Consider the following 14,954-nt stretch of genomic DNA (forward strand, 5'->3'; position numbering starts at 1 on the left):
CACAATTTAAGAGGGACTTTGACCAATCAGAGGGTGATCACAGGCAGCTCGGTCTCGGAGCCAGGTCATGTGAGTATCAGCTGAAGAGCTGGGGACATTTGGCCTTGAGCAAAGGAGTCTCAGGGCTCACAGTCTAGGGCCTCACATCTCTATAAGACTGTCCTGGGGCATGAGGAGGAGACATTTTGTGAGAAGCCAGAGAACAGAGTTGGGATCAGTGGGGGGAGCCATAGGGAGGCAGATAGTGATTCAATAAAGGTAGACCTTCCTGGAATGAGACCTGAAATACCCTTGTAAAGAACACCCTCATCTCTCTGGTCTATCTGGTTCATCAATTTGTAACTCTTAATTAAAAAAACAAAAGCACCCCCAAGCCTGAAAGGTAATCAGGGAAAGGCTAAATGTGGGATTCAGCTAAGGGGATTCTTGCATTGAATAGAAGATTGAACTAAATCCCTATACTAAATGGAATGTCTTAAAATGCAAGCTTAAATAAGGATCCCAAGGAATCTACAAAACACACACACAGATGCACAAAACACCTCCTAGAACCAATAAGTGGATTTAGTAAGGTCATAGTATGTAAGGTCATCAATTATATTTATATAAATTAGCAACAAACAATTGGAGACCACAATTAAAAACAATAATACCATTTATAGTCACTCCCCCCAAAATGAAATACTTGAGTATAAAACTAGGATCCTGTACAGAATCTGTGTAATAAAAACTGCAAAATGCTGATGAAAAAAATCAAAGAAGACCTAAATAAATGGAGAGACATACCATATTCATTAATTGGAAGATTCAGCATAGTAAAGATGAAAATTGCAGCAGTTCTTTTGTATATATATATAGACAAACTGACTCTAAGATTTATATGGAAAGACAAAGGAACTAGAAAGCTAAAATAATATTGAAACAGAATAACAAAGTTGGAGGAAATCACACTACTTAGTAAGACTTAAGTATATATTAGGTCGGTGTAAAAGCAATTGTGGTTTAAAGGTTAAAAATAATTGCAAAAACCGCAATTACTTTTGCACCAACCTAATAGCAACAATCAGGACAGTGTGGTATTGGAGGAGAGACAGACACATAGATCAAGATAGAGACCAGCAGTAGACCCACATAATAAGTATGTCCAACAGATTTTTTTCAAAGGTGCAAAAGCAATTCAACAGGGGAAGAAAAATCTTCAAATAAATGGTATTGGAACACCTAGACTTCCATAGGTTAAAAAAAAAAATAAACTTACACCTTATACAAAAATTAACTCAAAACAAATCCTAGTGCTATATGTAAATCATAAAAGTATAAAACTTTTAGAAGAAAACAGGAGAAAATCTTTGGCAAAGATTTCTTAGACAAGGCACCAAACGCACAACTCATTTAAGTAAAAAAAATTGGTCACTGGTTTTTATCAAAATTCAAAAATTTGTGGTGCCAAAGACCCTATCAAGAGGATGAAAAGACAATCCCCTTGCTGGGTAATAGTCACATATCTGACAAGGGACTTTTCTCCATAATATATAAAGAATCTCCAAAACTCAACATTAAGAAAACAAACAATCCCATTAGAAAATGAGCAAAAGACTTGAACAGACACTTCATTGAAAAGGATAAACAGCAAATAAGCACGTGGAAATATGTTTCACCTTCATTAGCCATTAAAGAAGTGAATATTACAGCGACAATGAGATACCACTTCACACCTATCAGAATACTGAAGTAAAAACACTGACAATATCAAGTGAGGAGTGGAACAACCAGATCTCTTATACTTTGCTGGTGGGAATGTAAAATGGTATAGCCACGTTGGAAGACAGTTTGATGTTTTCATAAAGTTAAACATACACTTAACTATATTTATTAGTTTCCTATGGCCACTGTAACAAATTACCACATACTTGGTGACTTAACATAACAGAAATTTATTCTCTCACAGTTCTGGGGGCCAGAAGTTCAAAATCAGTTTTGCTGGGCCAAAATCAAAGGCTCCATGGGAGAATCTGTTCCTTGCCTCTTTTTCTGGTGACTGTCAGCATTCCTTTGCTTGTAGCTGTATCACTCCAATCTCTACCTCTATCTTCACATCACTATCTTTATGTGTCTGTCTTCCTCTGCCTTTCTCTTATAAGAGCACTTGTGATGACACTTAGGGCCCACCTAGATAATTCAGGATATCTAAAAAATGTTACTTTAATCACACTTTGCCATATAAAGTAACATTCACAGGTTCTAGAGATTAGGACCTGATATCTGTGGAGGACCAGCATTCAGCCCCTTATACCACACAAATCAGCAATTACACTCCTAGGTATTTATTCTAGAGAAATGAAAATATATCTGCACAAAAAAACTATACATGAATGTTCATAGCAACTTTACTTGTAATAGACAAAACTGGCAACAACCCAAATGTGTGTTTCAGTGGGCAAATAGTACAACCATACAATGAAACATATGCAGCCATGAAAAGGAATAAACTCTCCATAGACACAACAATTTGAATGGATCTCAAGGGTATTATGCAGGGTGAAAAAAGCCAGTCTCAAAGGTTGTATACCGTATAATTCCATTTATATAACACTTCTGAAATGACAAAATTAGAGTAATGGAGAATGGATTAGTAGTTACCAGAAATTAGGTTTAGGAGGGAGGTCTGACTATAAAGCGGTAGCATGAGGAAGTTTCTGTGTGGTAAGGGAACAGTTCTTTATCCTGATTGTGGCAGTCGTTACATAAATCTACACATGTGGTAAACTTTCATAGTACTATACACCCAAAAAAAGTACATATAAAAACCGGTAAAATTGCGGGCAGCCAATTAGCTCAGTTAGTTCGAGCGCGGTGCTCTTAACAACAAGGTTGCGAGTTCAATCCCCACATGGGCCACTGGGATCTGCACCCTCCACAACTAGATTGAAACAACTACTTGACTTGAAGCTGATGGGTCCTGGAAAAATACACTTTAAAAAAAAAACTGGTAAAATTGAATAGGATTAATAGTAGTTTAGTTAATAGTATCATATCAATGTCAGTCTCCTAGTTTTGAAATTTGTCTTATGGTTATGTAAGATGTTTTCAATGGGGAAAGCTACACAAAGCATACACTGGAACTGTATTCTTTTTGTGACTTCTTGTGAGTCTTAAATTGTTTAAAAATAGAAAGTTCAAAACAAAACAAACCAAAAAAGGAAATTTATTGACTCTATAGGTGAGCAGTCCTAAAGTAGGGGTGAGCTATAGGCATGGTTTGAATAGAAGTACAGTGTCCTCAGGCTTATGACTCTATCATCTAAGATTCTGTCAACTCTGCCCTCAATTTGTGTTGGCTTTCTCATCAGACTGACTTTTCTCATGATAGTAAGTCGGCTGCCAGCAGTCACTGGGACTCCATGCTTTTTGTTCCCTTCTAGCCAGGAGGAGAAAGAGAGAGCTATCTCTTTCTACAATGGGGGAGGGAGGAAGATGGGGAGGCCTGAGCTCAGCTTTCATTGGAACACCTTAGTTCATGTGCCCACCCCTAAACCAGTCACTATGCCCAGAGAAATGCTATGTACTGATTGCCCATCCATGTGGCAAAGGAATGGGATTCCCTGATTGGCTCAGATCAATCCGGCATCACTCCTGGAGCTGGGGTGGGGCCAATCCCACCCCAAAATAATTGCTATTGCCAGGTGGGGAAGGGGTAGAATGGATGTTGGGTATCCAACTGTAATATCCAATACCACTTCCTTCTTGAAATTCACTCTTCCTAGATATCCTCCATCAATGGGTCTTAAAGCATAAGAGTTTTCTAGTCAGAGAGGGTATAAAATGTCATTCTAGAAGAAACAGCACAAAGATCCAGAGATGTGAAGGAATGGACGCATTTATGGAACAATGAAAATGTTGGTGTGGCAAAGCAGAGTTCATGAGAGATAGTAATGAAGCTAAAGAGAAGGGATGGGACCAGTATGTGAAGAGCCTTGAATGCCACCTCACGTATCACAGGCAATGGGAGGACATTGAAAGAACAGTACGTGGACTTACTTGACCTTAGAAAGATCTCTCTGGCTATAGCCTGGAGGATAGGTTGGAGGCGGCCTGCCTGGAGGCTGTTCCAGTGTTCTGGGCAGAAGAAGATGAAAGCCTGACAGCGAGTGGTGGCCTTGAGGAGTTAAATGGCTGAATATAGCAGTGGTGATTTGCTGGAATCAGCAGGACATGGTGAACTGCTTGGCTTTGTGAAGGGGCTGGGGGAGAAGGTGTGAGAGATGACTCACGTTTCTGGCTTGAACACTTGATACCCTTTTTATCCAAAAAGGCAGGGATGCTCAATTGTGTCAAATGCTGATAAGTCATGGGAGATAAGGATTTATAAGTGATCGTGGAATTTAATGACAAAATGTTCTCAGGTTTGTAAATTGCAAATAAATTGTAGCCGAATAAGTCATGAATGATAAGTAGAGAAAGCCAGGTGATCAGGCGATCCTTCTTTTAAACTCGAATTTAAGAGGAAAAGAGAATACAGCAGTAGATAAAGAAAGTCATGAAATCTATTCTTAAAGAAAGTAATGTACATCTTAAAAATTTTCCAGCATTTCTCTGCATACTGGCTGTGTAGTAAACCTGTATCCTCAGCTATAAAATGAGTTTTTAATAGTATCGACCTCATGGGTTTATGGTGGAGGTCATCTTCATATTTCCTAACAATTGTTTATTGTCTGTCTCCCTCACTAAACTTTAAGTTCATTAGAAACATTGACAGCTCCTAGTGCACGACGTGGCACGTGGCATATCATTAACATTTGTTAAATGAATGATGCATTTAAGTCTCTGAACATAGTCCCGCCCAAGGTAAGCACTCACAGAAGTTAGCCATGGTGTGTGAGCCTGGTGAGAAGGAAGGGAATGCGGGAGGAAACCCTATGCCCTCAGCTTGCTGTTTTCCAGACCCTGAGGAGTTGCCCCCTGACCGCCAAGGTGTGAATACAGGTAATACGGTGGAGGTGCCAGGAATGAGCGCTCTAGAGCAGAGTCACCCCTTCCTGAAGCCACAGCTGGACTGCAATGAGGAACAGGCTGCGGACCCCAAACGCCTCCTCCAGCACTGCTTCATGGCCATAGTGACCACCCATGACATTCCAGGCAGCCCTGAGGAGGGCCCTGTCCCCAATCTAAGCCAGCGTGGACCAGCCCCATAAACATCCAATAAATGTCTCTATACCATCCTCTTCTGAAGTCTCTTTTCAGTAAAAGGTGGGGGTGGGGCTGATTGAAGGGACTTTGGTGCCTAGTGGGATAAATGAGGACTTTTCCCAGGAAACCCATGCAGGCCCTGCTGTGGACCCAGCTATTCTGCTCTGCCTAGCCCACTGTGGGCCAAAGGGAATTAAGACATGGATCCCAGTTGTTACTGTAACAACTCCATGCAATCAGGGAGAAGCCCCCCTGTTCTCCTCAACATTGGCAGTGGCTTCAGGCTTTGCCCTGGGAGTGCAAGGCCAGGATCGAGAAGACTCTTAAAGCAGCCACTTAAAGCAGCTCTTGACATTCCTGACAGTGGCCTGACCTGCTGCTGGATTTGGCACTCTTAAATAGCTGTACATGGGGCCTGAGCCAGCCAGCGGCACATGATAGGGTGGCAAGGCAGGGTGAGTCACCCACAGAAGTGCCCTGTGCTGGAAGTCAAGAGACCTCGGTTCTAGTTTTGCTTTATTTGTTGTCTTGTGTGTGTGCATGTGTGTGTCTTATTTTCAGCACTCTAAACCCAGCACCTTTGTCTACCTCTTGTGCATCCAGTGGTGTCTATTCTGTGCTAGGACCTGTGCAGATTATCAGAAACAACAACGAATCGGCCACTGCTGCTGCCCTCGAGGGGTTCATATGGAGGGCAAGGTAGGCACACAAAAGGACAGTTAGCCCAATGGCAGCCTTTCGTGCAGCTTGAGGGAGGAGTAAGTGATGTCTGAGTTGAATCATCAAAGATGAGTCAAAGTTTTCATCTGCGACAAGGTCAGAAGACATGGTCAGAGTACAACCTGTTCAGAAACAGTGAGAGAGAGCCCAGCACAGCCCAGGAACTGAACATTGCAGGAGGTTTAGTTGCTGACTTTCAGTTGCTGACCTTTCACAGGACAGATCCAGCCTCTCCCCGTGGTATCTATCCCCAGCTGTCAAATCCAATTTTTCTCTGAACACTTTCTGTGCTGGGCCTTCTGGGAGGTTACAAGGAAGAATCCAATATGGTCCTTGACTTTAGGCTGCTCAGGGTCTGACAGTAGAAGATGATCTGTAAATTCTAAAAACTCAAGTGGTCGTCAATGGCTGAAGGCAGTGGTTCTCAAACTTCAGGCTGCATCAGAATTAGCTGGAGAGCTTGGTAAAACACAGATTGCTGGGCCCGCCTCTCTCCCCCTTCCCAGTGTCTGATTCAGTAGGTCTGGAGTAAGTCCCCAGAATTTGCATTTCTAACTAGTTCCAGGTGATGCTAATGCTGCTGGGCTGGGACCACCCTTTGAGCCAGCCTGACCAGGAAGAACAAAGAGGACTCAGAGCTGGAGAGGTTAGGAGACCTCACACTGAGTAGGGCCCTGAAGACCTGGTACAGTTTCCCCAGCAGGAACCTGTGTGGATGGGGTGGGAATGGATGGAAAATAGACTGTGTGTGCTGCCTTTGCTGACCTATGCATCTCAGGCCCATAAAGCTCCTTTCCAACCCCCAGGTTCAGCTTCTCTCGTTTGAATTCAATCAATCCTCAGAGCTGGCTCTCACTGGGCTTGGCTTTTCTGAGTCTTGGGTTGAAAACAAACTGCCTAACCTGTGCAGCAGAGCCCCCTCCCCCAGGGCAGCTGAGGAGGAGGAAGGAAGCTGGGTGGGCTGACGCACAGACAGAAATAGTCTGAGCTCAGCGCTGCTCCCAAGCACACATCGACCAGCAATTATTTCTTGTAAATTGCTTTCCCCCGTTATGTTCAGAACATGTATGTGTGCCTGCCTGTGAACAAACACTTAGAGGGCACTGGGTGGAGGTGGCTAGCTGGGGAGTCTGAATCTTCATCAAGAATTGGGGACCTGTTTAATCTTAAAACTTGGAAATATTAGAACCTTCCACTCGCCTTTATAGCACTCCTGTCAGGTGGTTTTCCAGCCTCTCCTCAAACATTCACATTTATTTGTTCTTTCAACATTGATTGACAATGATTCTCTGCCAGGATGTGGGCTAAAAGAAGTCCCAGGATCTGTCCTCAAGTAGCTCATGGCTATGGCGTCTACAGGAGATCCCTAAACCAGCCAAGGGCTTGGGGAAGACTTCTTGGAGGAAGTGATGCTTGAATTAAGTCTTGAAAGACCCACTGACAAGCGAAAGAGGGTTGCGGTACAAGATGAGGAACAGCATTCAAGGCAAAGGAAACAGCATACACAAACACCCAGAGCTAAGAGAGCACATAATGATTTCAAGAACAATAAGCAGTTCAGTTTGGTGGCTTGGTGAACACTGTAGCCAAAGTGGGGAATAGTGAGAGATGAAGCTGGCAGAAAATGTGGGCCAAGTCCTGAAGCCTTTGCAGTATTAAGGAGCTTGGGCTTTATTTTATGGGTAAGGAGAAGCGATGGGAAAGGGTTTTAAGCATGGAAAGCAACTCAATACCTTACCTGATAGCTTGCTCTCATGTTCTTCACGACACTGAAGTGAAATTTGCCACCCAGAAGCTCTGCTTTATTGGGCCTATTGAACACCTGCCCCTTTGCTTCCCGAAACCTCAGAAGTCTGAAGGACAGTGATGGCTCATGTGCTCACAAGAAATCAAGCCCTGGATATATCTCCTCTTGTCAGGAGGAGGAGGTCATTCCACTACCATTAGTGACACGGCTGTTCCTAGCCTATACCCCGTTAGCTCAAGGGACAGAGCATGGAGCAACTGAGGCCCAGGCCACAGGTTAGAGCACAGGAGAGTGATGGGACTTGCTATGTCCCAGAGACCTGGGAGGCTGTGTGGAGCACTCATCCACAAGGGCATGAATGGCTCCTTGCATGTCTCTATACCTCACAGGATCAAGGCCACCCAGAGTGGGCGGTCCATTCAGGGAGTGTTGACTAAGGACATACTGTGACAAGCACTTTAGGATAGAAGATGCAGCCCTACCCTTAGGGACTTACTCACCAGGGATGAAGAGTAGGTTTGATTCAGGAAACCCCTAGAGAGCAGCTCAAAAGCAAATGCCAAGCTGTAGGACAAAGGCCATTAGAGTTAGCAGAGATTCTAAAACAGGAGAAAAGAAATAGTCTGGAAGCCTTTGTGGAGGAAGTGGGGGTTGAATTCAGTATTTGATGGACCATGGCAATACTTGAAGGGTCTCAAAGAGGTAGAGGGAAATGTTCTATAATGTCAACTTTCTGTTTTAAAGAGATTTCCACTTGGTCTTTGTACAAGTAAACCATTCAAAACCCCCTCTCCAGCCATAGTCATTCAACATATACCTAATATCATTTGCATGCCAGGCCTCGCCTTGAGCTCTACAAAGAAATGAATCAGTCATACATCCTGCCCTTGGGGAGCTCTCAGGCTATTGGGGGAAGACTGATAGTGTGGGGTTACAACTACAATGGGGCTGAGATTTCTTCATTCATCAGTTCAAAGATAGGTTATACTAACCTCATACATGGTGTTACATTGGTTCAATGTAACTTTGCCACCCCTTTCATCAAGCAGTGGAATGTATTTTCCCATCTTTTGTTTCTGTGCTGACTTTGTGACTTGCTTTGACAAATAGCAAGTGGCAGAAGTAGCACTGTGCTACTTTTAAGTCTAGGCCTCAAAAGACCTTGCAGCATCCCTCTCTCACCCTCTTGGAATGCAGTGTCACTATGTAAGGAAGCCTAAACTGGCCTGCTGGAAAATGAGACCATTTAGAACATACATGAGCTCTCCACCGAGGATGGAATCTCTGGATTCTGGTAGGGTTTGGCCAACTGGAGTTCCAGCAGAGTATACATTCCCCTCGTTTCCTCCCTGAAGTTACATCATGGGCTGGCTGCATCTCTCGACCAAGGTACATAGCTCCTGTCAGTCTGCCCTTACCACAAGCTCTCTTTGTCTCCAGATTCTAGTAATTGCTCTCCTTCCCTACTCCTTTAGACCTCAGGGTAGTAACTAGTGCCCTAACATTACTCACTGGAGTATTGCCTTATCACTAGTCCCTGTTTTAAATAAGCCCTTTACCAAACTCCTCCCAAATTACTCACATTACCTGGAGACTGGGGATGGGGAGAAACCATGCTTGGCTGGGAAGCCCTGGGACATGCACGTAGTGTATTTTGTAAGGCAGGTCAAGGCACTGGAGTCCTCTCCTTCCTGCCCTTCTCTGAGTTATCAGAGTACCTGGCTGGCACACAGTAGGTGCTCTTTAAACCTTGGGCAACAAAAGAATGAAGGCGTACATTTGCATAAATATTCATTCCATAAACACCAATGTCCACTCTGTGCCTCCCTATTTGCTGGGGTGGGGACCCAGAGACAATGAGACAATGCCCATGTTTCACAGAACACAGGATCCTCATTTTAGTATTCACATCTCGGGTGAGTTTGCTGATAGTTTTATCGAACACTGTCAGAGCTGGAAGGGCCCTCAGAGACTCATTCCTTTCAACCGTCTCATTATACAAACGAGGAAACCAAGCTTCAGAGAAACAACATTCTGGTACAGAGAAGAGCACTGACTAGAAGGCAGCAGGGCTGGGTTCAAACGACCTCCCTGCCAGGGACTTGCGGGCCACTGTGGTCCTCTCTCCGGGCCTTGTTGTCCCTGTCTGTAACACCAGGCCAGAGTCACGGCGCCATCAGGCACAAAGGGCTGTTCCTAGCGCCGCGCTCTATCTCCGAGGACGCTTTTCTCCAAGAAGGAGAGAGCTTTCTTTGTGAAACCTTCGTTTTCAAACCCTCCAGCTCCGGGTTCCCAAACCCCGCCTCCTCCCCTGGCCGCTGTGCGTTACCATGGAGATCGCAAGCCCCTCTCAGCTCCCTGCTGTTCGGCACCCCACCCCCTTCGCCATCTCTCTTAGCCGTGTCTCCCCCAGGGCTGATAAACTCCCGAATTTCCCTTGGACAGGATTATTATCCCCCGTTGAAATCGGGGGAAACTGAGACCTAGAAAAGGGCAGGGATTTGCCCCAGGCTACCCGCAGCCTGTCACTGGCAGAATCCTAACAGATTTCTTCCGCTTGGCTTGGTGCACCTGGCCTTCACCACAACCACTCCTCTGTGACGTTAAGCGCTCCTAACCAGGGAGGCTTGTTTTTCCTTTGTTTTTTGTCTTTCCGCATTTTTTGGTAGTTTAACTTTTTATTATAAGAAAATCAGAACATGTTCTGACTAAACCTTGAGTGACTTGAGGTTCAGTCTTTACATTAGTGACTTCAAATCTATTTTTGGATACGTTGTTTAAGTCCTTTGTGAACTGAAAATAGTGCTGGATAAAACCTGATAAAAAGCTACCTCAGAATGCACCGGCTCTGATTATGCTGTTGCAACAAAGATAATCACGTGTTAGTGCATCACAATACGCCAAAATGCATTAGAAAAACAGTACACGACCATGCAGAATTTACACAACAAACATGAGAGTTTGGACACATTATACCAAGTAGTTAAAAGTGTTTCTATAATTCTAGAAGTCAAGGATATCAAAACCCTGGCATATGGAAAATAGAATTTATCCTGCAAAGCTGGGTTCCAGTCTCAACCAGTTCATTTTGATTGTCTGCACATTGCTTAACCTGAAAGCACTATATAATACCTACTCCCATGTGATGGCTATACAGTCGTGAATGGTCTTTGGAAGTTGTGAGATGCCCGGAAGATGTGATTTATCATTATTAAATGAAGACTGGAGAAGGATTCCTAAATTTTGTCACAAGGGCCTCCAATGGTCAGTTGTTAGATTCTGAAATTTTCTGATTAACATATGTGATGCTAAAGGTCTATGATTCTAGAATCCTGAGTCTGAGTCTAACTCCAGAACCCTGTAAGCCTGACATTTTCTCTGATTCCATGCAAATGTGAAGGCAAGGTCTGCAGGCCAGGGCAGCGTGGAGACCTAGGTCAGCAGGATGGGCCTAAGCCCCTGGGGAGGAGCAGCTGTCCCTGCTGTCCATGAGCTCACCAATGGAGCCATAGCTTCATTCCCATCAGACCTATCTTCAGCTCATCACCCTTCCTCCAACCAGCTTTCCTTGGGGCCTCATTGCCTGTATCATCCATATTCATCACACATTTTCTCCCATTAGGTCCAATTAAGCCGCTATGCCAACACTGTAGTAGTCAAAACCACCCTTGATTAGTAGGCTCAGCAGAGGTGGCCCCAGATTAGGATAACTCCACCTGTCCCTTCCTTACCCCCACCCTGTACCCCATTACCATCCCCCTATCCTCCCACACCCCAGATCAGCATAGTGGCTAGAGGAGCATTCCTTTCTGCAGGTCCTGGTACATGGTGTTCCCTCCCCGATGTCCTCACAGGCAGCTGCTGACTCACTCCAGATCGCTAATGCACCAGGTATCCATGTATCCAGATGGGGCTGCTTCACTAGCTGCAGCAGCATGTACACATGTGCGGACACCACCAGACCACCACCTGGGTTCCAGGTGACTGCTGTTTACAGAGTTACCCTGAGCTAGTGCCTTCCTCTCTGCCTAAAGAAAGTGTTCTGGCCCTGTGGGCCTCACAGGGTATTTTGAGGCTTTTGAACCAGATGACTCAACAATAAATTGTTCGACAATGATTTGTTGTGATAGAAAGTGTGATTTCAATACAATGTACCACTAAGACGTTCATGGTCAGCCTCATACAAACACCACTGCCCGGCTGTGTGTCCTCAAGGAGGTCATTGTACTTCTCTGAACTTGTGTGTATGTGTGTGTGTGTGTGTGTGTGTGTGTGTGTGTGTGTGTGTGTATGTGTGCGTGTGTGTGTATGTGTGTGTGTGTGTTGCTTTTTGAGGGCTTAGTATATGCTGGGCACTGTGTCTGGCATGTTGCATGGTTTACTCTGCACCAGTCAGGATTCTCAGGTGCAAACAATTAAGATCATGCCTGGCAAAACTAAGTCAAAGGGGCTTTATTGGAAGGCCGTTTGATGGCTCACTGAAATGATGGAGAGATTGGAGAGCCAGGAAGTGGCAGCTGGGCACAGTTAAAGTCCTGCCACAAGAACTCTGTTTAGGACAGATTCCACCTCGGGCCACACAGCCATTTACTGCTCACCGTATACTATTGGGCTCTTGTCCCCACTGCATCCACCTGAAGTAATCTCTGACTGTCCTCACCCCTCTGCCTAACTCCCACCAGGCTCAAGGCCTAGGTGGGGCACCAACTCGGGCAAGCCCAGGCCCACAGAGGTCAGGGGAAGAGTTGCTGCCCTCTTCAGCTTCCACATAGCTTGGAATTCCTCCAGATAGGCAAAGTGTTTGGATACTGGGCAGTCTTCAGCAATCCTGAGTCAAGTAACATTCCATGTTACAGATGAAGAAACTGAGTCTCTAAAGGTTTATTTACAGGTCACCCAGCTAGTAGGTAGCTATACTAAGACCCATCTCGCAGGAATGGAAGCAACAAATGGATGTAGGTAGTCAGGAAAGATTAATTCCCTTTCTCCCTCAGTAATAGCTTTTGCTGGGAATGTTTGCTCAGCCATGGGGAAGGCTTTCAAAGACTTTTGCACATTCCCTGTGACTCTGGAGCTGGCCCCTAACTTTCTGGCAACATCTACACTTTTAATTTACTCCGAGAGACTGACTGTTATGCCGCCAGATCATTACCACCATCACCACTGCCACCATAATCATATTGCTTTTAGCTCACTGGAGCATCATAAAATCCTGTGAGGTAAGTATTACTTCAATTTACCAAATGAGAACACTAGGGCTCAGAGAGGTTTAGTGACTGTCTCTAGCTCAGAAAGCAAGTAAGCCCAAATCCTGTCTAGATCTCCTGTCTCCAGAGTCACACGGCCTCTATTTTAAAGTAGCAGGCTGAAAACAGGACATCCAGGATTCCACCCAGACACAGAATGTCAAGGCAGAAAGAGGCCTTAGCAACCTTTGCACGCATTCTCCCTTTTCACTGATGGGAAAGCTGAGGCCTAGAGAGAGGACGTGTCCTGCCCATCCTCACACAGCGCCATCTGTGAAGCCTCTGTACAGGAGCCAGGGTTTGAATTCAATCCTCTTGCCACTCAGCTTAGTGAATATTCCTCACACCACTATGGAGCTCATTTTAAAGTTGATGTAACTGAGATGGACAACAGGAGAGTACATGGCCCACCCAGCTGTTGGGATGAGGGCCAGGCTAAGGTGTGTGCCCACAAGAAAGGACATGGAAGCAGGATGGCTGGGAGATAGGAGGCTTTGCACCTCCAGATAATCCTGTTCTCTCATAATCAGGAAATGTCTCCAAACATTAAGAGCCAATTAATTATCTTCTCCTGGTTGGCACAGACTGCAACAATCTTAAATTTGTGGGTTATTGGCATAGCTGGGAGAGGAGTCTGAAGGCAATTAGACCTGAACAGATCAAACTTGTGCAGCCCAATGAATGGGGCCATTTTCGATACCTGAACACTGGGGAATTTCCATGTGCCTTGGCCCTTGAGGCAGCCTTTCCACCACACAGATATCGTCCCCTCCTCCACCTCCTTCAAGAATCAGCTCAGACAGCATTCCTCTAGTAACAGTTTTTTCACCCCCACACTGGGTGGGGACTTATTCTCGTCTCCCACAGCTACCCCAGGTCACAGCCCTGACCACACTGGGTTGTCATTGTCTATAGGCCTGTCTCCTGTGTTACAGACTGTTAATTCCGAGGTATGGACAGGTCTGTAACAGAAAGGCCACAGCAAATGTTAGCTCATCAAAAGAATCGATACGTATGGGCCAGCACGGTGCTCTTCCTCTCCCATCCGCCATCTGCGGTGGAATCGTCGCCAAGATGCAGATTTTCATGGAAACCCTTACTGGGAAGACCATCCCTCTTGAGGTTGAACCCTCAGATACAAGAGAAAATGTAAAAGCCAAGATCCAGGATAAGGAAGGAATTCCTCCTGATCAGCAAAGACTGACTTTGCTGGCAAGCAACTGGAAGATGGATGTACCTTGTCTGACTACAACATTTAAAAGGAGTCCACTCTTCATCTTGTGTTGACACTTCGTGGTGGTGCTAAAAAAGGGAAGAAGTCTTACACAATTCCCAAGAAGAATAAGCATAAGAGGAAGAAGGTTAAGCTGGCTGTCCTGAAACACTACGTATAAGGTAGATGAGAATGGCAAAATCAGTGGCCTTCATTAAGAGTGCCCTTCAGATGAATGTGGTGCTGGAGTTTTTATGCTAGACACTGTGACAGACATTATTGTGGTAAATGTCTGACCTATTGCTTCAACAAACCAGAAGACAAGTAATTGTATATGGGTTAATAAAAGACATGACCAAAAAAAAAAAAAACACAAAAAGAAAGAATCGATAAAGAGGAAACAACATCCAAGAACCCAGTCCTCACCCCAACTCCTCCTCCGTCTATTCCCACTCTAAACTCCAGGCTGAAGGATAGCAGTCTCTATCCTATCCCAACTCCTGGATTTGACCTTTGGATCAGGTTCTTCTGATAATGAAGTTTCAACTCGCCCTTAACTTTGAACTGGCTTCCCCTGCTCCTGACCAACTCCAAGAATCCTGAGTTGCCTTCAGCCTAATGGCTCCAGAAACTAAACTCTAGCAAGCACCCCATCTGCAGGCAGCCCTCTGGCCAGTAGTTTAGCCAGGGTACCCTAGAGTAGCCACAAGGTTGGCATGCCCTCTGGGCATGACCTGAGGCAGGTACCAAGGACATTGGAATTGGACATGGTGTCCTAAGTCTGCAAGGGTTTTGAGACCGATCTCAAAGGAGAGTGGCCATAGTCAAAAAGGAATGGACA

At 45.0% G+C, this 14,954-nt stretch overlaps 1 protein-coding gene and 1 pseudogene across 3 annotated transcripts in view; both read left to right on the forward strand.

Moving 5' to 3' along the window:
- SHISAL2A (shisa like 2A) overlaps window positions 1-5,219 on the forward strand; it is a 28,584-nt gene extending 23,365 nt beyond the window's left edge. For 2 of the 3 annotated variants that reach the window (XM_019742903.3, XM_019742902.3), the window contains one exon: window positions 4,942-5,219. In XM_019742903.3, coding sequence (XP_019598462.3) covers window positions 4,942-5,192 — 251 coding nt within the window. In that variant the 3' untranslated portion in view covers window positions 5,193-5,219. Of the gene's footprint in view, window positions 1-4,926 lie in introns of all 3 variants that reach the window. The other variant, XM_019742901.3, reaches the window with a different exon arrangement.
- Window positions 5,220-13,974: 8,755 nt separating this feature from the next.
- LOC109453278 (ubiquitin-ribosomal protein eS31 fusion protein pseudogene) lies at window positions 13,975-14,441 on the forward strand (annotated as a pseudogene).
- The last annotated feature ends 513 nt before the right edge of the window (window positions 14,442-14,954 follow it).

The sequence above is a fragment of the Rhinolophus sinicus genome, chromosome 14 (assembly GCF_057876585.1).
Source record: "Rhinolophus sinicus isolate RSI-liver-muscle chromosome 14, RSI-T2T, whole genome shotgun sequence".
NCBI classification, from domain to species: Eukaryota; Metazoa; Chordata; class Mammalia; order Chiroptera; family Rhinolophidae; genus Rhinolophus; species Rhinolophus sinicus.